The sequence below is a fragment of the Coenobita brevimanus genome, chromosome 110, assembly GCF_032717465.1.
Source record: "Coenobita brevimanus isolate Jiangsu-jjx chromosome 110, ASM3271746v2, whole genome shotgun sequence".
In the NCBI taxonomy this organism is placed as follows: Eukaryota; Metazoa; Arthropoda; class Malacostraca; order Decapoda; family Coenobitidae; genus Coenobita; species Coenobita brevimanus.
Window position 1 is genome coordinate 3979142 of NC_137063.1, and position 26424 is coordinate 4005565.

Genomic DNA, 26424 nt, shown 5'->3' on the forward strand with positions numbered 1-26424 from the left:
GCATAAATGAAGGACTGGGAGTAACATTAACTCTTGCATTAGAGAGTTGGACAGAAAAGGGATGAGAGTTTGTTGCTAGACAGGTGCTACACGCCCGCTGTAGAGGTGTAGAGATGCAAGCACAGTTCAGCGGAGCAGTGACCATTGAAGAAGCAACAGAAAAGAGATAAAGGATGCAACAGTGCGGCAAAGAGACAAAGTTTGAAGGGAGCCAGTAAGAAGAGGAGGGTTAATGAGATGAAAAATCTTTGACACCACCTTATTGAGAAGAGTTGTATGTGGGGAGCCTCCCCCCATATGAGAGTTGTACTCTATACAGGGGCGAATAAAACCCGTGTTTAAAGTCAAAAACTGCGCAGGGGTAAAAGAAGGTACGGAGTCGGCTTAGCACACCTAATCTCTTGCAAGCAGATTATACAAGAGATGTAATATGCTCCTTCCAAGATAAGGCCTGAGTGAATGAAACCCCAAGCATGTTCAAGGATGATGCAGGACTGAATTGGATATTATTAAACATTGGTGGGAACTCCTGTGGAAGATTCTGTCAGGTTGATAGGTGTAAGAACTGAGTCTATGATGCATTAAAATCAGGATCATTTTTACCCCAGTCAGAGATATGAGCCAAGTCAGACATTAGGTGTGCTATAGCCTCATCCTTTGTTTGCTGAAGTAACTGCTGAGATGGATGTTGCGGGAACCGAATGGAAAGGTGAAAGGTGGAATCATCAGTGTATGAGTGGATAGGGTTAGATGTACAGCTCAGAGGGTCATTGATGAATAAATGGAAGAGAGTTGGTGATAGGAGAGAGCCCTGAGGAACACCACTGTTGATAGACCTAGGAGAAGAACGATGGTCGTCTACAACAGACGCTACAGAACGTCAAGAAAGGAAGCTATAGATCAAGGCACAGATAGAAGGATAGAAACTATTGGAGGGCAGTTTGGAATTTAAAGATTTATGCAAAACTTGATCAAAAGCCTTTGAGATGTCAAGTGCAATGGCAAAGCTTTCACCAAAGTCCCAAAAGGAGGATGATCAGGAGTCTGAAAGGTAGGTGAGAAGATCACCAGTAGAGCATCCCTGTCGGAACCCATACTAATGATGAGAAAGAAGGTTGTGATAGGAAAGATGCTTCGAATTTTTTCTGTTAAGAATTGACTTGAAAACTTTTGAGACACAAGATGTTAAAGCAATTGGACAATAGTTAGAGGGTTGGGAATGGTCACCCTTCTTTGGGACTGGCTGAATGAGAGCAAACTTCCAGGAAGAAGGAAAGGTACAAGTTGACAGACAAAGGTGAAAAAGTTTACCTAGGCAGGGTGTAAGCACAGAAGCACAGTTCTTGAGGACAACATGAGTCCCATCAGGCCCAGATGCCTTGCAAGTACTGAGGTCAGTGATGGCAGAAAATACATCAGCTGGAGAAATTTTAATGTCAGCCATGAGGAAATCAGAGGGGGAAGTGATGGAGGAACAGCACCGATATTGTCTAAGGTGGAACTGGAGGAGAAAGTCTGAGTGAAGAGATCTCCTTTATTAGAAGACATAGCTACAGAGCCATCAGAGTAGAAAAGAGGCTAAACCAAAACACTTCAGGTTTGAAAGAGATATTGTGGAATACAGCATTGAAGGATACGAATGCTCTGGAAACAACCTGAGGTAAAATGAGGATGGAACAGGACTCCGTATGATAATCTGGTACTGGTACCATATTTGAAAATGCTGCTATGAGGTACATGGCCATAAGGATTTTTTTTTTGTTTTATGTGACTGACTCTGGGCATAGGCTTCACAGCCAGCTTTCAAGGCCCAGTAGTCCTCCTACGTACCGCACACCTCTACATGTCACCACTTCGGCGCTAACACCCACCGTCCATACTGAATACATGCTAGGGCTGTCTTACACAGGACTGGTGTATTTGTATTAGCGGGGGTATTTTAACGACATGTCGGTGGGTCTTCTGGTAGATCTCTCTACCGACTGAGCCACCGCCTCCCCCAAATGTCTATCTATCTATCTATTGTCAGACATCTAAATCCCGTTCGGGGTGGCCACAAACAAATCGCCTCCACGTCGCCCTGTCCCCCGCCATTTCACTGCCCCGCTCCCAACTCACACCCCCCTCTCTCATATACCTCTCCACCCCATCCCTCCAGCTTATCCTCGGCCTCCCCCTCCCTCTTCCCCCCTCCACCTCACTCACATACACTCTCTTCGTCAGTCTTTCACCCTCCATCCTCTCCACATGGCCAAACCACCTCAGTGTATTCCTCCTAATGCTTCCTATCACGTCCACATCCACACCACAATGCTCCTTTATATCCTCATTTGTCAGCCTGTCTCTCAATGTGACTCCACAGGCTCCTCTTAACCCCTTAAACGCGGCCGTGCACAGTCGTTCCCCCCCGAGTGGCGGGGTTGTATCGCGGTCTGAGTACCTGTAGGAAAATATTCGCCAAAAATCAGAGATTAACCCTAGAACATTATACTTGGTATGGCAGATAGTACTTACATTCAGCTTTCTCCAGAGACAGGTGTTGAGCCTTCGTGGACTACCCAAGGACTTGTGGAGACTTGCAAAGTTGGGTAACCAAATCTTCACTTTCACACCTCCAGAAACCCGGTTTCCCCTCTACCACAGCCTCATTCTGTCACAGTAAACTTTATACTACAACGTAAAGGTAGTTAGGATTCCGTATTTGTACAATAAGCACTGAAAATAAGGCTAAAATCAATGGAGCGTACGGCCGACATGCACTGTGGCGGCGGTCTTCCCGTCACTCAACAAACATTTCCATTTTCACAGCTAAAAACATGTATACTACATTATTTTCAATCATATTACTTCCCAAAAGATCACCATGGCGCGCTTTTTATTCTGCCTTACACCCACCACTTTATTCTCGTTCCTGTCGGCCGCTTGCACTGACTGGGAAGAGCTAGAACTCGCCATAATGTCACTTTGAAAGCCTGCAGTAAACTGACGCTAAACAGGGGCAAACCATGAGAAAAAAAGCTAGTGTTACAACTGGGGAAACAAGCGTTTCCTAGTAGCATAAACTGCTTGTGAGAGGAGAGCGCAGATTTACAGTTCTGAGCGCTCAGAGCGCTGCCATGTATCACAGCCAGGCTGGCCGGGTCGTAGTGGTGGGGGGGGACGGGGGGAAAACGCGATACTTGGCAACAACTGAGGTCAGTAGTACAAAGGTAAAGTATGCTAGTTGTAGCTAGAGGGTGGTGGTACTGATAGACAATACCAGCTGGAGCCTGCTTGCCCGCGGTTATTCAAAATTTACTAGAATCGCAAACGCGACGACCCGCCACTATGTCCTTTTCGCTGAGCGTCGCAAACGCGACGATCCGCGTTTAAGGGGTTAAATAACTCATTTCCACTGCTCTCACTCTTGACTTGTGTCCTTCCTGCAACGTCCAAGCTTCACTTCCATATGTTAGAGTTGGTATCACAATATTGTCATGTAGTAACTTTTTCACTTCCACGCTCACTTCCCTGCTTCTTATCACTGCTTTCAAAGAACCAGCAACCTTTCTTCCCTGCTGTATCCATACTTCACCCTCCAAACTTCCATCCTTACTCATCACACTACCCAAGTACTTAAATGTCCTCACATTTTCCAATTCCTCACCATCCAACATCACTGTACATTCACTGACTTCACCTCCCTCGAAGACCGTCAGTTTACTCTTCCCTACATTCACCTTTAGATTCTGCTTCTTACACACTTTCCCAAACTCATCCACCAAGCCTTGCAGCTCTCCTTCGTCTTCACTCAACAACACAGTATCATCTGCAAACAACAGTACAGGGAGTTTCCAAACACAACCCTCTCTCACCAGGGCCACTCCAACATCCACTACCCTACCTTGTACCTCCATGTAACGTACATATTGAACAACCATGGAGACATGACACATGCCTGTTTCAACCCAACTTTCAAAGAGAAAAATTCACTCAGTTCACCATCAACAAGCACTACAGCCTTAGCACCATCATACATACTCTTCACAGCATTCAACAACTTCCCATCTACTCCATATATTCTTAATACTTTCCACAATCCTTGTCTATCCACCCTGTCATATGCTTTCTCCAAATCCATGAAAGCAGCATACAACTTCTTTCCCTTCTCTAGAAACTTTTCCACTAAAGATCTAAGAATGAATATCTGATCTACACAACCTCTTCCCTTCCTAAAGCCTCCCTGTTCTTCTCCAACTAATTCCTCTGTTCTTTCTCTAACTCTGTCAATAAGTATCCTACCATTCACTTTTCCTATTATACTAAGAAGACAGATGCCCCTATGATTACCACACACTTCTTTTTCCCGTTTTCCTTTGTACAAGGGAATAATTATACCTGACTTCCAATCCTCCGGGACTCTACCTTCCTCTCAGGCCAATCTTCACATTTTCCACATCCATTCTACTACTATCTCTCCCCCATACTTCAGCATTTCACCACACACTCCATCAATCCCTGGGGCTTTCCCCAATTTAACTATCTTCATTGCTTCCACAACTTCTATCCTACTGATTTCTTCCTGTCTTCTCACCGCCCTCCTTCTCCCAGCCATTCCCCAGCCACTTATACCCACATTACTTCCATCCTCTATGTTTAACAATTCCTTAAAGTGTTCTCTCCATCTGCTCACTTTTTCTCCCTTCTCCACTAGTAATCTACCGTTTTTATCTTTCACTCCCCTGCTAACTTCACTTCCACCGAGTCTTACTCTTTTCACCTCTTTCCAGAACATTTTCTTACAGTCCCTCCACTTTACACTCAAGTTCCTTCCAAATTCCTCATCCCCAAATGTAAAAGTGCTAATATTCTGTTTGGATCAATATATTGAAGTCCAAATAATGAAATGAGAGACATGATAAGATTTTGAAACTATTACAAGAAATCAGTGAATATAACAGAAGACACAACGTGATTGACAGAGACTTTATTTTACCAAATGCAAAATGGGAGAATTTAATGTGTGTCTGGCGAGTATAACATCAGTCAAACTTTTACTGAGAGGATCCGAGACTGCTACTTCATACAACACATTCAAGAAACTACAAGGTTTAGAGGAACAGTGGTGGGAACACTCTTGATCTGGTTTTCACAGATGATGACATAATTGTTAATGATATTGAGATTATGAAGCCTTTATGTAAGAGTGACCACCGACATGTCTTCTTCAAATGTGACAGCACCAAGGGATGAAGAAAAGTAAAGGGCTTGTTTATCTTTATGAAAAGGCAGACTTAAAAAAATTAACTAGGATTTTAACCACGACTGGGATGAGTTCTTGGATACTGATGATACTGAAGAAACTGCAAGAAAGCATTTACAGAGTGCAAAAGGCATTCCACAGAGAGATGTCAAGGGCAAAATTATACTGTATTTAGAAAAAGAACAAACAGTGACCAGCCCATAAATAAAAAGTTGTGGGCTAAGATAAAGAAAATGCAAAGATTACGGGTGCAGTTAATAAAGATGAAGGAAGACTGAGATATCAGTCTAAGAGAATACTGCATAATCAGGTTCATGGGGAATATAGAATAATAAATAACCAAGTAAGATGAAAGACAAGATATACAATGAGAAATCTTGGGAGAAATATTGCAGAGAATGTGAAATCTAACCCCCAAATCTTTTGGAAATATATGAAATCAAAGATGAAAACCACAAGTGGTTGTACATAAATGCAGAAAAAAAACGTCAAGACCTTAACTGATAATGATAAGGCAAAGGTGTTGTAGGAGTACTACAATACAGTATTTACTTAGGAACCAGCAGGCACAATGCCAAACATTTCCATCAAGAATGTTCCTATGCTTTCTAACACTGGATTTACCTGTGAAGAAATCTGTAGAATCACTGACAGACTGAAAAGAGTCAAGTCTCCCGGACCAGCTGGTATCCACCCAGGAGTGATTAAGGAGTTGAAAACCGTTATTGCTTATCCACTCAGGATTATTTTCACTCAATAACTACAACACCAAAAAATACCCAAAGAATGCACAAAATGCAAATATTACAGCCATTTACAAAAAGGGGGATAATACTGATCCTGGGTATTATAAGCCAGTGAGCCTGACCTGTATCATCTGAAAAATAATGGAAGCAATAATTAAGATGAAAACAATAATTGAGAATAGATTCCAGGGCATCTGAGAGAAACTACTTAGCAACAGACAGTACAGATTCATGGTTTGGAAGATCAACTGTGCTGCAGCAACAGTACTAGAAAAATGGACTAAAATCTTGAATGAAGGTGGAGCAGTGGATGTCACATACTGTGACTTAACCCATGTATTGCGAGCCAGAGCTCAGGCTGGGTAGTGTCACGTTGTGAGCAACAGCTCTGGCTGTGCTGGCCATGCATCACCGTAAACAACTCAACCCGGATGCAAATTTACGCAAGGCGCTAAGCGAAGATGGAGATAGAGAGAGATTTTTTTCTTTTCACCAGATGATGCCCTGGATGTTTATCAAGTTTATAAAAAAAAAAAATAAATAAATAATAATTTTTTCACTACTCCCATACATAAACTTACACATGGCCTTGTGCAAAGATGGAGAGAGAAACAGGATGATTGTCAATGGAGAAAAATTGGAATGGCAGGATGTGATAAATGGTGTACCCCACAGCTTGGTGTTGGGTCCTCCACTCTGTCATATATATAAATGATCTAGCCTACAAGACTCTAAGCAGGTGAATGATATAATCCTGTATGCTAATAAATCTAGAGTATTCAGGCGAACTATTGAGAGGAAAGACTGTGATAAACTACACAAGGACCCTGACAGCATGAGAGAATGGTGTGAAAAGTGGTTATTAAGATTCCACCCTAACAAATGGAAAGTGATAAGAACAGGGAAATCTAATGTGGAAAAAATTAAATATGTCATGAATGTGGAGTTGAACGAAAGCGAAGCAGAAACAGATCAGGGAGTCAATATCGATAAGGAATTAAAGTTCAAACAGCACCTTGCAGAAAAAGTGAATAAGGCAAACAGACTGGTTGGGTTGATCACAAGGACATTCGTGGATTCAAACGAGTCAATATTCAGGGCTCTATTTGTTGCACTGGTCTAACCACACCTTGAATAATAATGCAAACCAAACATGGTGCACATACAAGGCCATAGAGGCAGCAGAAGCAGTTCAGAGAAGAGCTACGAAACTAGTAGCAACCTTGAGGAACCTGTCATACCATGAAAGATTACAGAAGCTTGACCTTCCAACTTTGGCATATACAAGTGCACATGGTGATTTGACTGAGACATTCAAGATCATGAGTGGTGTTTACAATGAAAGTGTTGTGAGGGACTCTTCGCGGAACAGATCAACTTGGTAACCTGGGGACATGATAAGAAGCTCTTCAAAAGACGGCCATGGACAAATATAAGAAAATATGCCTTCTGTAATAGAATAGTGAACACTTGGATCACTCTACCAGAAGTGATGAATGCAAGATCCATGCTGGACTTTGGGGGAAAAAAAAAAAAAAATGGAAACTCCAGAAACTGAATGTGAACTATTGTAAAATTAACGAGCACAGTCTCCCCAATCACAACCACACCACCATAAGACCAAGGACTAGTTATGCACAGGGGCGCACCCAGGAATTTTCTAAGGGGGGGGCCCGTAGTGAGGTGAGGTCAGGTAATCCGATAATTACTGGGAGGTCATATGCAAGTTTAGAGTCAGAGAGCTGCTGGCTCGTGTGTTACTCTTTGTTTGTACTTGCCAATTTTTCATGTTTTGCTGTTATCGAAATATATATAAATTTTTAAAGGACCCAGAGAGCTAAAGGGGGACCTGGGCCCAGGACCCCCCCCCCAGGTGCACCCCTGGTTATGCACAGCTGGATTCACAGGCTTGTTAGCCTCTTCCAGGAGTTTTCTACAGTATAACTGGAACAAGATCCCCCAAATAATAATGATTCTGAAAGCATAAATTGACCAACAAATGTTACCCAGTACTGCAGGCTGTATCAACCAAAATACTATGTAACATATGTCTTAGAAATGAGACGACAAAAACTCACTTCTGTTTACCAAGGTAACATTTAACAGGTAAGAAATCTGATATGCACTGACTGGCAAGGGAAATCTCGTTTGTTGAATAAAAACACAAATTCATCAAAATATAACTATAATAGCTCCCTACATACCACTACAGGCAGAATTAAAGTGATGTTTGTGTGGTGCGGGTCAGTCGACTAAATTCAGTTACAAAAATGTCAAGCCAGATGTCATGTTAAAACTGGAGTCTATCACACTTTGGATACCAAATTACTCCACCTGAACTTAATGACTGACAACCTCATGCCATAAACGGCTACTTACTGAATACTGATGGAGTGGGACAAGGATAAATATAAACCAACTGGGCAGCACCAAGAGTGCCCAAACGTCCTGACAATAGGAGTACCGTACGGGAGGTGACAACAACACGACCCTCGGACCCCGGCACATGCACGTGTGAGAATTTTTGCACTCTTTAGCCAATATGGTTTGAAAAAATGAAATATACAATCTTAATATTCGTAATCGCCAGGCATAAAAGTAGAATATGAGATAGTTTGTATCTATATGATGATAAAGTGCTAAAATCACGGTGTAATCCATCAATTTTTGTTCTGACGTAACTACCTTCCGCTATTGTATCAAGGATTTCCCTTAACCTTTCACTCCGATTACGCATTTTTATTTTTTCTGGCTTTACTTGGACGATTTAATTCTGTTTATGGGAGACTTTTCGAAGTGGAGGGGTTAGAGATCACTCATTAACTTCTTCGATAGATAGATGGAAGTTTCGAAGCCCATCCTAAGCCCAATAGTTGACCAGTGAAATGACTACAACAGAAGGCATCACGACACCCCCAGGAGGCGACAACAGAAGGGTAGACAGGGCTCGCGCGACGTCCGTGCGATATGGACGTAAGTCCCATAGAGCCGCGCGCCCCTATTCCCCGGAATGCACCCGGCGCGAACACCTTAGTCCGGGTGCATTACCCTTTCACCGACCCAGCCTGCGTCAGGATCAGGGTGGAGCTAGAAACCTAGCTCCAAACAGCACCCAAGTGACGGCCAGTAGCCGCACCCTTAAAGCAACGGCCAGTAGCCTTGCCCCTGCAACAGCGACGGCCAGTAACCGCGCCCTAAAGAGAAGGCTAGTAGCCACTCGTAGTGCTGCTCACCCCCATGACGGCCGGTTACCGCATGCGGGGAGAGAACAGTACGCCCTCTCTCCTTCTGCAGTTGCCTCAAGGGCCACGACACAGGTGACGGCCGGCAGCTGCACCAGTAGGCAAGGGATGGCTGGTAGCCGCCCTTCGCCTATGTTGCCCGCCATACGGGACTTCGGCGATGGCCAGTAGCCGCACCTGCAGGTAGGTGACGGCCAGCAGCCGCACTTCGTTTGCGGTCCCGTCAGGGTCAAGCCCCGGTGACAGCCAGTTGCCACACCGATGGGAGAGACGGCCTGTAACTGCCCTCCTCCCGTTGCCCAAGGGACTTCGGCGATGGCCAGTAGCTGTGTCAGGGAGGGGCGCCTCGAAAGCCCCTCGCCCTCTGTGACTCCACAACCTGAAGGAGACCCTGGAAATCAGGCCCCAGTGATGGCCAGTTGCCGCACTGATGGGACAGGGATGGTCTATAGCTGCCCTCCTCCTGTTGCCCAAGGGACCTCGGCGACAGCCGGTAGCCATGCCAGAGAGGGGCACCTTAAAAGCCTCTCACCCCCTTCGACTTTACTACCCGAGGGGGGCCCCTGTTCGAGCCGCCCCTCTGGTGATAGAGCAAGTCCCACCCTCGGCTCCCCCGACCGAGGCAGCCTCCAGGAGGAGCACCTTTCCACCCAGGACTGGTGGAGAGGACCCATCTTGACCCCGGGGTTACACTCCATCCAGCCAGCGCCAGAGGGAAACCCACACCTGTTGGACTCCTGCTGCCTGCAACGCCGCAGCCCCACCCCGACGGTGAAGCAGTGGGAACGAGACCGCAGCCAATGGGCTCTCCACACCGCCCCCAGCACCCCAGGGCATGACCTCTCCAGTCTGGAGGAGGAGTGACGCCCTTCCCGCACCTTCAGAGAATCTTTGGCCCCAGTCCCGAGGGCCAGACCCCCGTGCCAAGCTCCTCCAGTGCAGGGCCCTTCAACACGCCTGACCACAGCCCATCCCGGAGGACGACACCCCAATGGATAGTCCTGTGGCCCCTCGACGAGAGGACACCTGAGGGTATGCAGCCGACACTGGGCCGCCACCTGTGAGCTGCCAGTCCCCCCTCCCTTGGTTGGCCCGCTTCCCTGCCCCATATCCCCATAGTGACTGTGATTTCTCTGCCTGTGAGTGAAAGTGAAAGTGACTACATGAGTGTAAAGTACAGTGACAGTGCCTGAGCAGCCGAACTATAGTGAAAAGTGATAAGAGACACAACCCTGCAGCGTATATGCGGGACAGATACAGAAATACTATAAAGAACCAGCAGCCCTAAAACAAAGTGTAATCACATCTTCCCTTAAGTGCAGTGTCTGTCTGTAGATATCCTGCCAGATACCTATGACTTATAAACACCTGTCCATTCCAGTTTCTTGCCTTTGGACAGAGTCTAGTTTCCTGTATTCAGAATTTGGTAATATACGTGTAAGGCTGTTGCTCTATGTTTTTATGCCCTGTTCCTCTCACACTGTGTTTAAGCGCCGGTCTAGAAAGGGAACCCAGCTATACCTTAGGTGTTCTTAGGACGGGAATCCGACCTAAAAACACCTAGCATAAGAACACGTATACTATATGACACAGTATAATATAAAGCACACTTACATTATATATCATGATACAATACACCCAGGGGGCCTGAATACAATAAGACACACGACACTAGATATATCACAATAAAAAATAAATAGGGGCATAAACACAGTATAACCTACGACACGGCACATCACAGTGCAATACACACACGTGACATGAACACAATGCAGCGTAGGACACGGTATATCACCATGCAATACACGCGCGTGATATGAGCGTGATGTATCAACAGGCACTGTATATCACAATAAAACACACCCATGTGGTACAGACACAATATAACATTAAACTCTATATCGGAACTTAGAGTCAGGTCGGGTATGTATTGCACAGGGAGGGAACAACATGCTTGACAACCCAGGGGTGGTCTGCTACACCAAGGCTGCACTGAGGTATACTACAACAGTATGTTATGGGGACAGGTTTGGCAATTCCACTATAATGAGTCACTGTATGTCACCACTTGCAAGGCCTAGGGGGCACGATGCACACAAGGGGGGTCGGGGTATTGCACAGGGGAGTGAGGGGGGTGTCACTTATGAGGCAACAGGGGAACTTCTCACTGTGAGGGGTAAGGGGCACACAAGGGCGTACATGAAGGGGGGAGATCACAGTGGCGAGGGTTCGGCACAAGTGAAAGTCACACACAGGTGTGCGGTACTCTGGGTAAGGGGGAGGGGTGTATACACAGGGTCTGTAGCACTGTAACTCATGGTGTAGCTGGTCGTCAGTGGGCATGAAGGGCGCACCTAGGGCCACTACGCAAGCAGCCGTACGTGGTGGGCAGATGTGGGAAGAGGGCTGTCTGGTGTGTGCTCCCGGTGCGAGTCTCAGGTGATGTGGTCTGGGGTCCGGGTTGAGCTGAAGAGCGGATCAGTGGCCCTTTCCTGGTGGGGGCCCTGGGGGTGTGGTGGCTCTCTGGGCTAGGGCCAAACAGGACTAAGAGGCGATCAGCACAGCTCCTACCCTTAGCGGAGGTGGGAGTCCCGGGGGTGGACCTGGGCCTGGGGTTGGTTGCGGGGCACTCATTGTTGCCCTGGGGCTGCCCTCTTACCAGGAGGAGGAGGCTGTCAGGAGTTGGCTGCGGCTGCCTGCACTGGGGGAGTCCAGCAGCTGCTGGGGGCTTTGGAAGCAGCCCTGTGAAGTGCCTGCCATTGCCTGGGGCCTGCGGTCTTGCCTGGAGGAGAAGGCCGACAGGGGTAGATGGCGGCCATTCGCTCTGGGGGAGTCCGTCAGCGGCGGCAGGCATTGGTGGCTGTATTGCAGTGACAGGACACCTGGCCTCAGGGTGGTCTCATCCCTGGTACTCTCTGGCGGGGATCCTGTGGGAGAGCAGTCTCCACTCTCCGTGAAGGAGGGGAGGCGGGAGGGGCATCTCGCACGGCCACAGGAGGGCAGGCTGAGCAAGAGACGTCACCTTTGTAGGGGAGGGGGGAACGACCGGTGGCCTGTTCCCCAGCCTGGCGGGCCTGACGGTCCCTGCCAAAACTCTGTGCTGGGGCGTAGGAAGGAGGTCCAGAGGACACTCCTTCTGCCTGATAGGTCCAGAGGACATTGCCCAGGCTCCCTCCCAGGATGGTGGTCGAGGGAGATCTGGTGGATACTCCCTCGGGCTGGCAGACCCGGGGTCACTGCCGGGGGACCACTCGTCACGGGGACAACCAGAGGGGAAATCCCATCAGGCCTTCCGGCTTCTGCAGCAGGTCTGGTGGACTCTGCTGCCCACCTGCCATCAGGGGATAGTGCAGCTGGGGGACGACCGATGGTCTCTCCCCCTGAGGCAGATCTTGTGGATACCACCACGGGGCCCGTTGCCCTCCTGGGGAGCACAAGCAAACGTCGTCGGTCTGATGGTCCAACACACTGGCTCCCGGAGGTGGGTGGCAGAAGGAGGAGATCCGATGGACGCTCCTCCTACAATAGATCCGGTGGATACTACTGTGCCACTGCTCCCCTGGGGTGAAGTAGGCTTGTGAGCGATAGCTGCGACTCGTCCTCTTTTGAAGGCAGGTCCGGTGGACTCTGCATCCGAGGGCCTACTTGGAACTTTCCTAGGGGAAGTCCCATCCCGATTCTGGCGGGTGCTCTCTCCGTCGGAAACTGACGCACTCGATCTGAGTACTGGACAGCCAATCCTACCGCCTCTGAGGATGGTTTAGGAGTCCCGTACTTGACACCCAAATTTTCCCTAGCCAACGCCGATAGCTGTCAAACAAATATCTAGCTTTCTCTTGAACATATTTGTATAGTGGTCCGACTACGTGGAAGAGGGGCGTCGGGTCACGGGGGATATATGTCCTTGCCGCGTGGAATGCTGGTGTACCTCCCCATTGTCTCCTAGTGGGGAGGGGGCTACCTCCCTATGTCCTCCTCCTTTGGTGGTGGTGTCGGGCTCGTTCCGCTGGGTGGGTATTTCACTTTGGCTTTCACCATTACGCTTGACAAATCAAACGAGTTGACAGCGGATGCTAAAAACAACGGGGGAAATAAATTTCGCAAGAAACGTTTATTTACCACCCCTGAAATAATCAGAAAAATTTAAGAGACTATTAGGAAGAAGAACTGATTTCGTAAGGTGCTTCTACTGCTTCAAATAAAGTGTACATGTGAGTAGCAAGGGTTCTGTCACCTGCAGCACTGACAGAAGTCTTCACGATGGCTGTTGGCAGGCCTGCGAGATGTAAACAAATCAGAAGCAGTGACCCACACTGGCCATGAAGCTCATTTTTGGCTAATAGGTACGTTGTTTTACTGATACATAAGATATTCGATAAATGTTATGTACAGCATACGGCTGCGTGAACAGTTGTGTTCGTGTATGTTAGCACATTCCTCTTCATATACGGAAATTTCATTTGTTCATATGGCGAGGTTGGACTGTCGTTATTATTGCAGTTTTGGAGAGTCGCATCCCTCACTTTGGCAGCTTAGGTTAAGTTAGTTTATATGTTAGGGTAGCTAGGTTAGATCAGTTTGGATAGTTTAGTTAGGTTGACTTAGGTGGGTAAGGTAGAGTAGGTTAGAAATAAAAATCTGAATAACCCTGACTGTCCACAAATGCAAATTATCCGGATTTCATTTCTGTTAGATCACCAATGCCCAGCAGAGTCACTAGTGCATTCTGTGACATTTTCTCTTAAATATAGGTGGTCGTCTTTATGGCACTTGTCGCAAATGAGTATATAAGGTGTTTCATGATCGTTATGAAAATTACTTGCCATGACTATGGAGCGGGGATTTGGATCTTGTGGGAGCTGCTTTAAAGTGATTTACCACCATGCAAATCCATCTGTCAGTCTTCTTGGTTGTTATTCCTTCTGTGTTGCCTCCTAACAATCTTTCATGAATCTTTTATTGGACAAACTGCAGGAGAGCTCCCATTAGGAAATTAAATTGTTTTGACAGGGATTATTTTTCATAACTGTAAAATAATATGACGCAGATTCTGTGGGAATATCATTTATGTTACTGTACTAATGGCTGCATAATTCAGGAAACCTAGATTCTGTGGAAATTTCATTTAGCCCATATTACTGTACTAAAGACTGCATAATTCATGAGTGACACCCAAAATCTGTGATAATATTGTGTTACCCAAGATCACGAAGGTAGATCTGTTGGTGTCGGCAGTGGTGTCTTACAGAGCATGGGGTTGATTCGGGTCTGAAACTCATTTGTCTCCAAGTTGTTCAGGTTAGGTAGGTTAAATTGAATTAGGTTTGGTTGGGTTAGGCTTGGTCATGAAAGGTTAAAAGGGATGAATGATTAGTGATGGTTTGACTATGGAGTCGATTAAACCTAAAAGTCTGACCTGGCGGGTGGCCTCTGCCATGGTTTGCATGTGAAACTGGTGGTTTTAGAGTTGATATCTTCAGAATACTCCTTTCTGCAACTTCTTAAAGCTTTCATTATGATAATTGTTATAGATAATTATGTTATAGTTTTTTGAGAAAAAATAGTTGTAAATTTTATTCATGAGAGCTCTCCTTCAGTTTTAACCTTTTATGAATGAAGCAGTGAGAGAAGTTTGACTAATTCCTAATCCAAATATGATGATGGGTAGCACCCCTTCTGCCTGCAACAGCATGTGCGTCTTTTCAAACACATTCATTGTGGGATGTTTATGCTTCAGTGCTGTGGGACATAGTCCAGTGGTGTTTTCAAAATAATGTGGCAAGCCTATATATTTTTCACAATCACGGAATTATATCTACTGAAGTGAAGTGTCCTAAGGGGGGATGGCATCACCAGGGGAAACAGCAAGATGCTGGACAAGTCTTGTTTTAAGGAAGTAGATGTTCATTTCCACCTCAGGTGGAAAACAGTTGGACTGACCTTCCTGATTGGGCAACAGACACAGATACAGTAGAAACGTTTAAGGGATGCGTTGTTAGAATATTGGAAGAACCTATCTGTCACTCTATTGCCAGATGCCTCTGTCCCATAAGGGGTGGCCACAAACAAATCGCCTCCATGTCACCCTGTCCCCCGCCATTCACTGCCCTTCCCTCAGCCCACCCCCCCCTCATATACCTCTCCACTCCATCCCTCCATCTCATCCTCGGCTTACCCCTTCCTCTCCCCCCCTCCACCTCACTCACATACACTCCTCGTTAGTCGCTTGCTTTCCATCCTCTCCTCATGGCCAAACCACCTCAGTCTATTTCTCCTGATGCTTTCTGTCACATCACATCCAAACCACAATGCCCCTTCACTTCCTTATTTGTCAGTCTTTCTCCCTATGTAACTCCACATGCTCCTCTCAGATAGTTATTTCGACTGCTCTCATTCTTGACTTGTGTCCTTCCAACAAGGTCCAGACTTCATTTTCTTATGTTGGAGTTGGTATCACAATACTATCATGCAGTGACTTTTTTACTTCCATGCCCTCTTCCCTGTCCTTTATCACTGTTTTCAAAGAACCAGCAGCATTTCTTCCTTGTTGCACACTTTCAAGCACTTCGTCCTCCAAACTTCCATCCTTACTCATCACGTTTCCCTCCTGCTATTCCTCCATTGGATTTGAACCTTGACTTTCACCACCACCAAGTGGTGTTCGGAAGTCCACTCCCCCAGCCTCTGTATGCTCCTGCATCCATCACATACCTTCTCATTCTGTCATCCACGCACACATAATCAGTTATTGCCTTCCGTTCACCACCCACCCTTCTCATCACTTGCCACTTACGCCTGTGGATCATTTTTTGCCTAAAGAGGGTATTGGCTACCATCAACCCCCTCCCAGCACAAATTTCCGCTAGAGCACTGCCATTCTCATCCACTTCTACAGGCACACCTCTCTCTCCAGCTACTCCATCCACGTTCACATTGCAAACCGGTACTTTTCCATTCATAACTCCAGTCAAAAACACTCTCTCATTCCTCTCAAACTTTTCCATGCATGCTTCCACATTTGCCCAGAACTCTTCTTTCACTCTGCTTGCATTATCTTGTCATGGGTGAACAGCTGGAATGACCTTCCTGATTGGGCAAAAAACACTGATACAGTGGAAATGCTTGAGGTACGCATAGTCAAATTTTGGAAGAACTGAAGTCACAGATTTAGCTATAAAGATCAGATATCCACCACATGTGCCTGCCACCCAAGACATACTAGGTTTGGTGACGATTACCCAGGGGACCCGGAGCCACAGGTTTGAACATCCTCTGGTACAACGTCTATGGTATCTGTGGTAAGTGTGATACGGTGTGCTGGTATAATGCGGATGAGAGATATTGGGAGTCCAATGATCCCTAAAACCACATGTGCATCAGGCTTGAGGCTTCCCTATGCCAGCCAGAATTTACACAGACGAACAGGACGAACACACTGACACAGCTGTGGCTTTCTAAGGTACTGGTAGGTGACTAATTTTTGAGTGGCTTTCAAGGTTAGGTTTAATGGTGGTCGTGATGGTTAATGTTATGGGAGTGGTCTGGCGAGGGAAAGGTCCCCCATTTGGTACCCGGTTTTTGTATGGCCCTTTTTTATATAGCCTACCGGTACTTTAAAAAAAGGGGTTTTCCTGTGTTTCAATTGATTTTTTTATCATAATTTTTTTTTTACACATGGGAGTGGGGTTGAAAATAGCAAAATGAGGCATTTCTGATAGCTGTGACCATCAAAAAAATTCAAAACACATGGAAATATTTCATTTAAAAAAGAAAGGTAAGGTTTTTTCATTCATTCATTCATTGCCAGATGCCATGTATCCCAGACAGGGTGGCCAAGGGCTTAGAGTTAATTGTTTTACAGGGAGGGGCACTAATCCTCCACCAACCCCACTTGACGTAGGGATGCCAACAGCATCTGGTGTTCCCAGGCGGTCACCCATCCAAGTACTAACCAGACCCAACGTTGCTTAAATATGAAAAATTCCAGAAGTATAGTTGATGTTAGATTATATTAGGTTAGGATGCATTAGATTATGTTGTGTTGTTTTTCAGAATGTTTAATACTTCAAACTACTGGAAGTTTGAAAGATTGGAGGTGCTATGATGTTCCTTTGTTCACAAGCACGTAATGTGTTCGTTTGTCTGTAGTGTGTGTTGTGGACAAGAGAAGAGTGTGGTATCAGTGGTCACGTACAAGTATTATTTAAATAACTTCTCACAAATGAAAAACATTGTCACAGTTACAAAACTACTTATAATGATAGAGGAAATCTGTTAAAAAAAAAAAAAAAAAAAAAAAAAAAAACATGATTGGCAAGTTTCGTCTGATGTCCCTAAAAAAAATCTTTACCATCTGTCAGTATATCTGTCTTTACACAGTATGAGTACTGAATGTAACGCTGAAGGAAGATAATTGTGTTACCTTGAATAATGCAGTGGTCTTGTATCCCAGGACAGTGGGCAAATAAACCACCATACAGTAGGCTCATGGTGTTTGCTTCACCTTTACAGGTATCTTTTACACAAACCAAAGATAATGGGACCTAATGTGTCAGCACAATCCATATTATTTGGTTCTTGACATTGCATGCTTTAATAATAAATGATAGCTTTTGTTAAGTGTCATTTATGGAACATTACACAAGCCAAATGTAATGGGACCTAATCTAATGAAGAAAGCAAGATCTGTTGGTTCTGACCTTGGCATTCTTTAGTCTAAACCTTGACATAAGTACAAGATCTACACAGTATGCAGTAACATTTGTAAGTACTGGTATCATTATTAGTTTTGATGTGTTAGATTAAAGAGTTTGAGGTTTCCTTCCTTCATTTTGCTTTTTGATATTTAGTTTCTTGAGCTTCAGAGGCTTTCTCACTTTTATGGTTACTTAATGCAAAGAGTACAGGAGCTGGGATATACTTGATAACCAATCCCACTTTGGCGTACAGCACTGTATAAGAGAACATGTACGGTGTTTAATATCAAGAAAAAAATTGAAAAAAAAAAATAAATAAATAAAGCTCCAAAAAAATGCTAGAGATAGATGTTAAGGTGTCTCTCTGGATACTTTTCCTCCAGCTGTTGGAGGAATTACTGCTTGCTGGAGGTATCTCATATAAGTAATATGTGTTGGAGGTCTCTTGGTTGTCACTGAATGGTGACACATGTACTGAGTGTTATTGGTAATGTGGGTGGTAAGTAATGGCTTATTACACATGATCAGTGTGCAGTGGTGCATTAAAAGATACATTAAAAGATTGGGGGAGGCGGTGGCAGAATCGGTAGAGAGACGGCCTGCAGTCCTAATGGACCCAGGTTCGAATCCCGGCTGGGACAGGGAACAGTTTAAGGATTTGAATTTCATAAAAAGCAGACTTTTCTGATCTACCAGATGACCCGCCGACATGTCATAAAAGTATCCCCGCTAATACCAGTACACCAGTCCTGTATGAGACAGCCCTAGCATGTTTTCAATATGGATGGTGGGTGTTAGTGCCAAAGTGATGACATGTGGAGATGTAGGAGGACTACTGGGCCCAAAGGAGGACCACTGGGACTTGGGAATAGGCACTGAAGCCTTCGCCCAGAAGTCGGACATGCAAAAAAAAAAAAAAAAAAAAAAAAGTTTAGTCAGATTCACATTCAAGAATGTCACATTGGAGAAGGACTTGCTTTATTATTACAGAGAGCAGTTCACTGATCTCATGGGTCTAAGTGATGGCTTTTGGGATATCATACTTACTATGCATTATAGGTACAGCACTTGCAAATGTATATTACCGAGGCAAGTTGTTTTTTATTATTTACAGTGAGTAGACATTGAGGACATCAATTTCAACATGAAAAATGTTACTGTAGTTCCCATTTTCAATAGGCTACTTGCATTGACTTGTGCTAGCAGTGTTCTTTTTCCTTCCCAGGGAAAGTGTATAAGATGTGTTGTAGTATGCAGTGGACTGTGTGCGCTTTAAGTTGAAGTATGGTCACCTTACTTGGGGATGTCCACTTCTGGACTCTACGAGATGATGTTATTGTTAAAGACGCTGATGTTGGGGCATTCAGGTGAGATGATGTTATAAATTTTTAATACTGATTCTTACCGCTCTTCCTTTTCTTTCCTTCCCTCCTCTTCTGTCTTTCTTTCCATCTTTCTTTCCTTATCCTTCTGTCTGCGGGTGACTACACTAAGTGACAAGCCAAATGGTTTCCTGTACACCAGAAAACCATTTATGGTACTGTGCTGGATGATAATCATATAATCAAATTATGGTGCCTGGTGATTTAGTGGGCAATAAAGGCGCTCCAGTCGGATTGATTTGGTGCAGGTTTATAGCTATCCAAGGTATGGTTGGGGTTCATTGCTCACGTAATGCCACTCAGGGATGAGTGAGGCTGGTCACTCTCATCTTAAATGTCAGGACCAACTTGCCTAGCCCCGGGCTCCTACATACCTAGCGGGGCAGCGTAGGATTGGATGATGATGATGATGACCCACTTTAATGTCACTGTCTTATGTCCACCCCACGCTTATAGCCATACACACTGTAGGCTGTATGGAACATAGTTCAGTACAGTACCTGTATATTAAAAGTATGAAAACAATTAACTTCTCACATTTCAAACTGCTGGGTAAGTCCATATCTTTAGGTGGGGGAGGAACCAAAAAGTTGTCCATTAAATCTGAAATCATGTAGAATTGGGGTTCTTAGATTGAATGTTTACTGTATATCAAATTTTAGATACTGCATCCTCTACTGTTAATCATCATCCCCATCCCTCTTTCCATAACTTGATTTTTAATCTCTCTTAATTCCACCTGTATGTAAAATGAGCAGCCACTTATTTACATAGAGTACTGTACTCATCATATACTGTACTGTATTCTCTTTTGAGAGCTATTGTATTATTTACTTTTTGTGTAGTCACAGTTGTCAGATATTGCATTTTATTTCTGATGATATTTATGTAGCAAACATGACTTCATTTCCAGATATCAAGACAAGAATACAGTTAGCCGAGAGCGAGTTTACTATGAAGACAAGCGAGGCTACCTGGAGGCTCGAGGAGTCATGGTGGTACCCAAGAACACGCGTCCAGTCAAATTACGGGACTCCCTCAAAGAGTTGGAAGTTAGTGATTTTTTTACAGTGTAGTCCCACAGCTAGTTTGACAGAGCTTTAGTAGTTGTAATGTTTAGACACAATCCTGTGTCCTATGTATGAAAGTTAAGCATCTCAAGAGTGAAGGACCAGAAGCATTATATTTTTATTCATATCTTTTGTCAGTTTTGTTTGCAGAATGATAAGACTTATTCTGAGTTTTGTGAATGTGTGTGGGTGTCTGGAAAGCATAATAAATTAAAGTGGTATGATGAATGAAAGAGAAGGTTAGCCATAATAGAGTGATATTGGTGAATGGAGAAAGACTTCATCACTGAAAAATTAGAAGGGCCCTGGTCAAGTGATGTAAAGAGATATAGGCTTGCAAAGGAAGTGAAAAGCAGAGTAATTCAAGGAAGAGGAGTAACTGCTATTATGAAAGGCCTTCATATAAAGTAGAACAACAGTGACAACAACAGCAGTGACAGAGGCTACAAGAGCACCACATTGAAGCGTATTAGTACAGTACCCACATTAACTTGAGACAGTGGTATGGTAATGTTTTGAAAAGTCATGAGTGAAAGCAGTGGAAATGGTAGTTAGGGAATAAGTATATGTGAATAACAGAAGTTGGAGCAGGTGCTGTAGAGGAATGCCTTTACGAGGTGACACTGACATAACTGGGCAGCTCCACTGTCCAGTTACAGAAGCATCACTCACCTTGCTGTTTATCCCCTGAATGGAAGTTGGTAGATTGCTGGACAGGGACAGTTTTCACCTGCTTTCCACGGGGTTCATATTCAGATGAGCATGGGTACACAGCAACGATAGCAACGAAATGTAGATCAGGTGCTCAGTCAGTGTGCAGGAAGATGCATTGATGTTTACACTAACATACAGAAGGAGGCTTTGGTATGGGATGAATGGTAACAATCAGGAGGAAATGGCAAGGAATGTTTGTTGGTTGCAGAGAGTAAATATGATTAAGAGAGGTGTGGAGTAAGCACATATCTCTTAATGAAAGGGTAGAAGAGAGTGTACTGAAACAGGGTTTTTTTGTTGTGCAAGTTTCCTTTAAGTCAAGAAACCATTTACAGCACTGGGTGGTAACCGTATAACCAAACTATACATGCTCCCTACGTGTCAACAAATGGGTTGGTGGAGGGTTAGTGCCCCTCCCTGTAAAACAAATAACTCAAAGTCAAATGGCCATGCCTTCCAGGATTATGGCATCTGGCGATAGATAGATAGATAGAACCTCAGTCTGTCTGGTTGAGCAGACTTATCAGCTGCATGCAAACAACTGTTCCAGCAGGGTCTGATGTTTCTATGTGGCTAATAATGCCTTGCCACAGTGAGGTGCGGGGATTAGTGCGGAGGTTTGGTTCTTGGGTGGTTGTCGCATTGTGTCTCCACCCATTTAACAGGGACACCATAGTAGGCTTTACGTCATCATATTACTTGGCTATATGGTTGCCATCCGGTGTTGTAAATAGTTTCCTGAGCTACAGGAAACCATTTGGCTTGTCTGTCAGTGTAGAGCCACCTGAATTAAAAAGAAGAGAAAAAAATAGTAACAGGAAGGGTGGGAGAAATGGGAAGGCAGGAGGATAGGCACAGAAAAAGAATGATAGCCATGAAGGACGAATTAGGCAGCACAACATCATGTGAGTGGATGATGGGTGCCCCCACCTACCACCTAAATGCTGTAGGGTGGTGAAGGGAGGATTTGAGTGAGTTTGAAGGTGGAAAAAAATGTGGTAGACTAATAAGTATGTGTGAAGGAAGTTATGTAAATTTATTGAAATTAAGGATTTAATATCAGTTCAGAATGAACGAACTTGGCGGTTGATGAAAGAGTCACTGTTTCTCTGGTGTTAAAGTATTAAGCAAAATTTTGTGGATAATTTGACCAACAAGGTGGAACTGTGATTTTGAAGACTGAATGATGAGTGAATGGATTGGTACCCCATTTTATTGTTTCTTTCTCTCTGTCTCTGTCTGTCTGTCTGTCTCTGTCTGTCTGTCTGTCTCTGTCTCTGTCTCTCTCTCTCCAGGTTTTGCTCTTTTCTGTTTCTGTATCCCTCCCTCCCTCATATATAAGTGGGAGGTAAGGTTAGGATAATGATGATGATGATGGTTGATTGACTGACTTGCAAGAAACAAAACTAGAACCAGTGTACAGTATAGGTAAACCAACAGACTACAGTTAAGTAGAGCATTCTGTTGTTGTTGTGGCTCCAGGCTCTTCAGAACACTAACCTGGTGGACTGCAGGCTGAAGCAGCCCTTCTGTAGTTCACCATTCTTTTTTTGAAGGATAAGGAGGGGGTTGAGGGACAGTTGTATAATTGGTCAGCACTACAGCTCATCTACATCCATTGCACTGCATGAAGGCGTCTCTCCAGCACCAGATCATTCTTATACCTTATAGTACAGGAAATATTGCCAAAAAATTGATGTCATATTCTTCTTGTCAGTACTGTATACAGCTTGTATATTTCACCAAAGAGACCAGAGCTATTGAGAGCAGAAACAGTATAGATGAAATGCTCTGTATCCATAATCTGCCATAGACCTTTTTTTCAGTAAAAACTTTCTCTTACAATGTCCATACAGCTCCCCACGTCATTGCAGGAGGTGTTGGGACGGGAGAGGGTAGTGAGTGAGGGGTGGCGTGGGCGTGGACTTTATCAGCTGGTGTTTGCCTCAGGAATCATTGTGCTGCTGACAGTTGATCCAACCTCAGGGGACTTGATCAGAGTTGCATTTGACAGGTTCCTGGTTGGGAAACTCCTCTCAGAACACCTTGCGGATGGTGAGTAACTATGGTGGGGCAGGAGAGAATTGGAATTTAACAAATGTGACAGAGGGTCTCCTGTTATTCTTTTTTAATGTGGTATAGCACCATGGCAGTTCAGTGGTAGAGCTTGGAGTGAAGGTAACTGGATACTAATGCATCAGTAGTTTGAATCCAAGAGATGGTCGGTTTGTGTGTGTGTGTGTGTGTGTGTGTGTGTGTGTGTGTGTGTGTGTGTGTGTTAATCAAGTAAAACACTGCTCAGTATTTAAGGTGATCTTCCACAGCTTAAATGAGCAGGATTAATGTAGCATAGTCTTGGGCTTTCCCACTCCCTGGGTTCCCTAGGGCTCCTCCAAATAATAAGAGATAAGCTGTGAACCCACTATTTTTTTTGTTTTTTCACTAAAATGTTGAGGTGCAGGGCTGGACTGTTATAGCTTAGATTATTAATGTATTTGAGACTGATCCAACACCTCTGGTAACATTACCAAACACAGTTGGAATATCTTTGTTAGGATATAGGTAAGCAAACTGAGATGAAACTTGGAGCAGGTACAGGAGACTTAGAGTAGATAGTGATGAAGCAGTAGAATAGAATGGGGTAGAATTTACAGTGACCAGCCACTTCGAGACTGTTGGAGCATAACAGAGCAGGGAAGAGCAGCAAGATCAAGTGTGACTGTTAGAGCATAACAGAGCAGGGAAGAGCAGCAAGATCAAGTGTGACTGTTAGAGCATAACAGAGCAGGGAAGAGCAGCAAGATCGGGTGTGCCTGTTAGAGCATAACAGAGCAGGGAAGAGCAGCAAGATCAAGTGTGACTGTTAGAGCATAACAGAGCAGGGAAGAGCAGCAAGATCAGGTGTGACTGTTAGAGCATAACAGAGCAGGGAAGAGCAGCAAGATCAAGTGTGACTGTTAAAGCATAACAGAGCAGGGAAGAGCAGCAAGATCAGGTGTGCCTGAGGAGGGCAACAGATATTATTATGAAGAAACGGAATGGTAAGGATGATGTTTCATTGAGAAATGAATACATGATGTAACTGGATGCATGTTGTTCCTTATGTAGCTAAGGTGAATCAGAGATAAAAAATAGATTTTTGTGAATAAAGTTTCTGAGTTAATAATTAAGTATGTAGCTAATATGATAAATGAGTGTGTGAGTAAGTGAGGTATGGATGTTAATGAAGGCTAGAGAATCGACAAAACTGAGTTGTTTGGCTGAATTACATACACAGGAGCACATGACAAGGATTTGACACCCCTTTTTAACTTGAAAATTAGTTGATTTACTCTATCTGGGAGATGTATGTGAAGCACTGGTAATAAAAAAAATATTAATATTACGTAGAGATGGAGACTGTGAGGTAGAGCCAGGATCGTGGGAGTGATGTATGGCCTGCTGTTGAGGTTTTCCCATTTTTGTTCTTTCTCTGTCCATGCCTCTGGATCGTATTTACCCTATCCTTAAGTGGGAAAAGGGCCATGATGATGATTGACAGGCAAAGGTCAGCAGATAAATTGTAATTAAATTAATTTTGAACTATTTACATAGGACTCAAATTGCTGGCGGTATAAAAATGTTAAATATGTCAAATATTCCATGTACAGTATACAGTATTGCTTATATATAACATCTGTAGTATCGGGTATCGCCCAGTGGTTAAGTTGGTAACTAAGGTGCTCCAATCGGATTGAGCCGGTGCAGGTTTATATGGAAGGGGTGGTTGGGGTTTATTGCTCACCTAATGCCACCCAGGGATGAGTGAGGCTGGTCACTCTTATCTTAATTGTCAGGACCAACTTGGCTAGGGCAACATAGGATTGGATAATGGGTGGGTGAATGGGGTATCAGGTATCATTTGGACAGTGCAGACAGAGTTATACTTCTGTCTTCTCTTTATGCTCAAAAATATGACAAAATAGGTAGTCGATGGAAGGCCAAAACAACTCCGCCATGTACCCCATGACACTGAACAAATTTTAAATGCATGCAATGGGTCTTGATTTGTGATATGAAGTGGTAGTGGGAGAAAGTAGAACTTAAATAAAAAAAGTGACCAGATATTCTACCATGATGGAGTGTGTGGCAGTGAATAGATAGATAAATAGATTCATAGGTCTCCCATTGTTGTATTGTCTGTTTTTTCTTTTTCTGGATATTTCCTTATCTGTTCCTTTAAATGGGAAAATAGGTCATGATGATGCTTATGGCTGGTAGATGTGATAGAGTTGAGTGTAATAGATATGTTGTTTGCAGTTGTTATGACAAGGCAGCACCTGGTCCTGTCGTACAATGAGTGTCGTGTGACGGTGGTACATTTGGGTCGTGCGGCACCTGAAGGTACCCTACTGGACCGCCTCTCTGCCCTGGACCCCAAGCTGTACACATGTGAGGTGGCTGGACCAGCAGGCAGGCGCTTTGAACGCAAATTGTCAGCTAATCTCTCTGGTGACATGGTGGGTGCCTCTATGGTGAACCCTCTTACATGTTCATGGCTCACTCTTGGCTGTGTATAATGTAGTGAAATGTTGTAGTGGCCTCACCACCTGACATATAACATACAAATGTTGGAGGGAGTGATGTTTGTACTTGGGGTTTCATTTCCTCTGGGATGTGGGTCTTTATTAGGATACTCCACCCTACATAAATTTAGAGATGGGTTAGGATGATGATGACAGTACCCTTTATTTTAATTTGGCCTAAAGTTGCCATTTCTTTATCTTGAATGTTGAGATATGCAAACTGAAAAGGGGCCCCCACAAACTGGAAAAAGATGCCACTGCTCGCCAGATAACTTAATGTAAAATGCAAAAGTGTGGTCAACTTGAAATACCCTTTATTATACAGTTTTTGTTACTTTACTGAAAACAGGATATTTATTGGTTTATCTGCATATAATACTGGAGAAAAAATGGTTTATCAAAATATAATAGAAATGGAAGGTTGTCATTGTGTCTACCTCAGTTTAGGGACAATCTGCATGCAGTTATTACAGTAATATGTTGCATGAGTATTGATCACTGTCATGTTTTTAGGTGTTGGATGTACATCAGTAAGGAAAAATGGTAAATGAGTACAGTATAATGAAATTGTATCTTTCATAAAAAATGAAGGAAAAATGGTACTTAAATAATCGAAGATCGTATGAACCCACTAACCTCTATATTATGGAAGGGCTTTCTTATGGGTAGCCACAAAGTTTGTGTGCCCACCACCAGGGGCCCAGGGTTGCGCTGATGATGTTTATGCACTGATAGTGACTCGCACGAAGATAACTTTGGTGTGAATC

The 26424-nt window shown here is 44.2% G+C and overlaps 2 protein-coding genes across 2 annotated transcripts in view; one reads left to right on the plus strand and one right to left on the minus strand.

The window, feature by feature from the left end:
* The window catches only part of AlaRS (alanine--tRNA ligase, cytoplasmic), a 33680-nt gene extending 25249 nt beyond the window's left edge, over positions 1-8431 (minus strand). The window contains exon 1 of the mRNA XM_080286118.1: positions 8368-8431. The gene's annotated coding sequence lies outside the window, so the exon portion shown is untranslated. The remainder of the gene's footprint in view (positions 1-8367) is intronic.
* A 5087-nt stretch (positions 8432-13518) lies between these two features.
* The window catches only part of frtz (WD repeat-containing and planar cell polarity effector protein fritz), a 48203-nt gene continuing 35297 nt past the window's right edge, over positions 13519-26424 (plus strand). Inside the window, exons 1-5 of the mRNA XM_080286006.1 lie at positions 13519-13573; positions 19152-19293; positions 20222-20360; positions 22967-23147; positions 25392-25591. Coding sequence (XP_080142132.1) covers positions 19211-19293; positions 20222-20360; positions 22967-23147; positions 25392-25591 — 603 coding nt within the window. The 5' untranslated portion in view covers positions 13519-13573; positions 19152-19210. The remainder of the gene's footprint in view (positions 13574-19151; positions 19294-20221; positions 20361-22966; positions 23148-25391; positions 25592-26424) is intronic.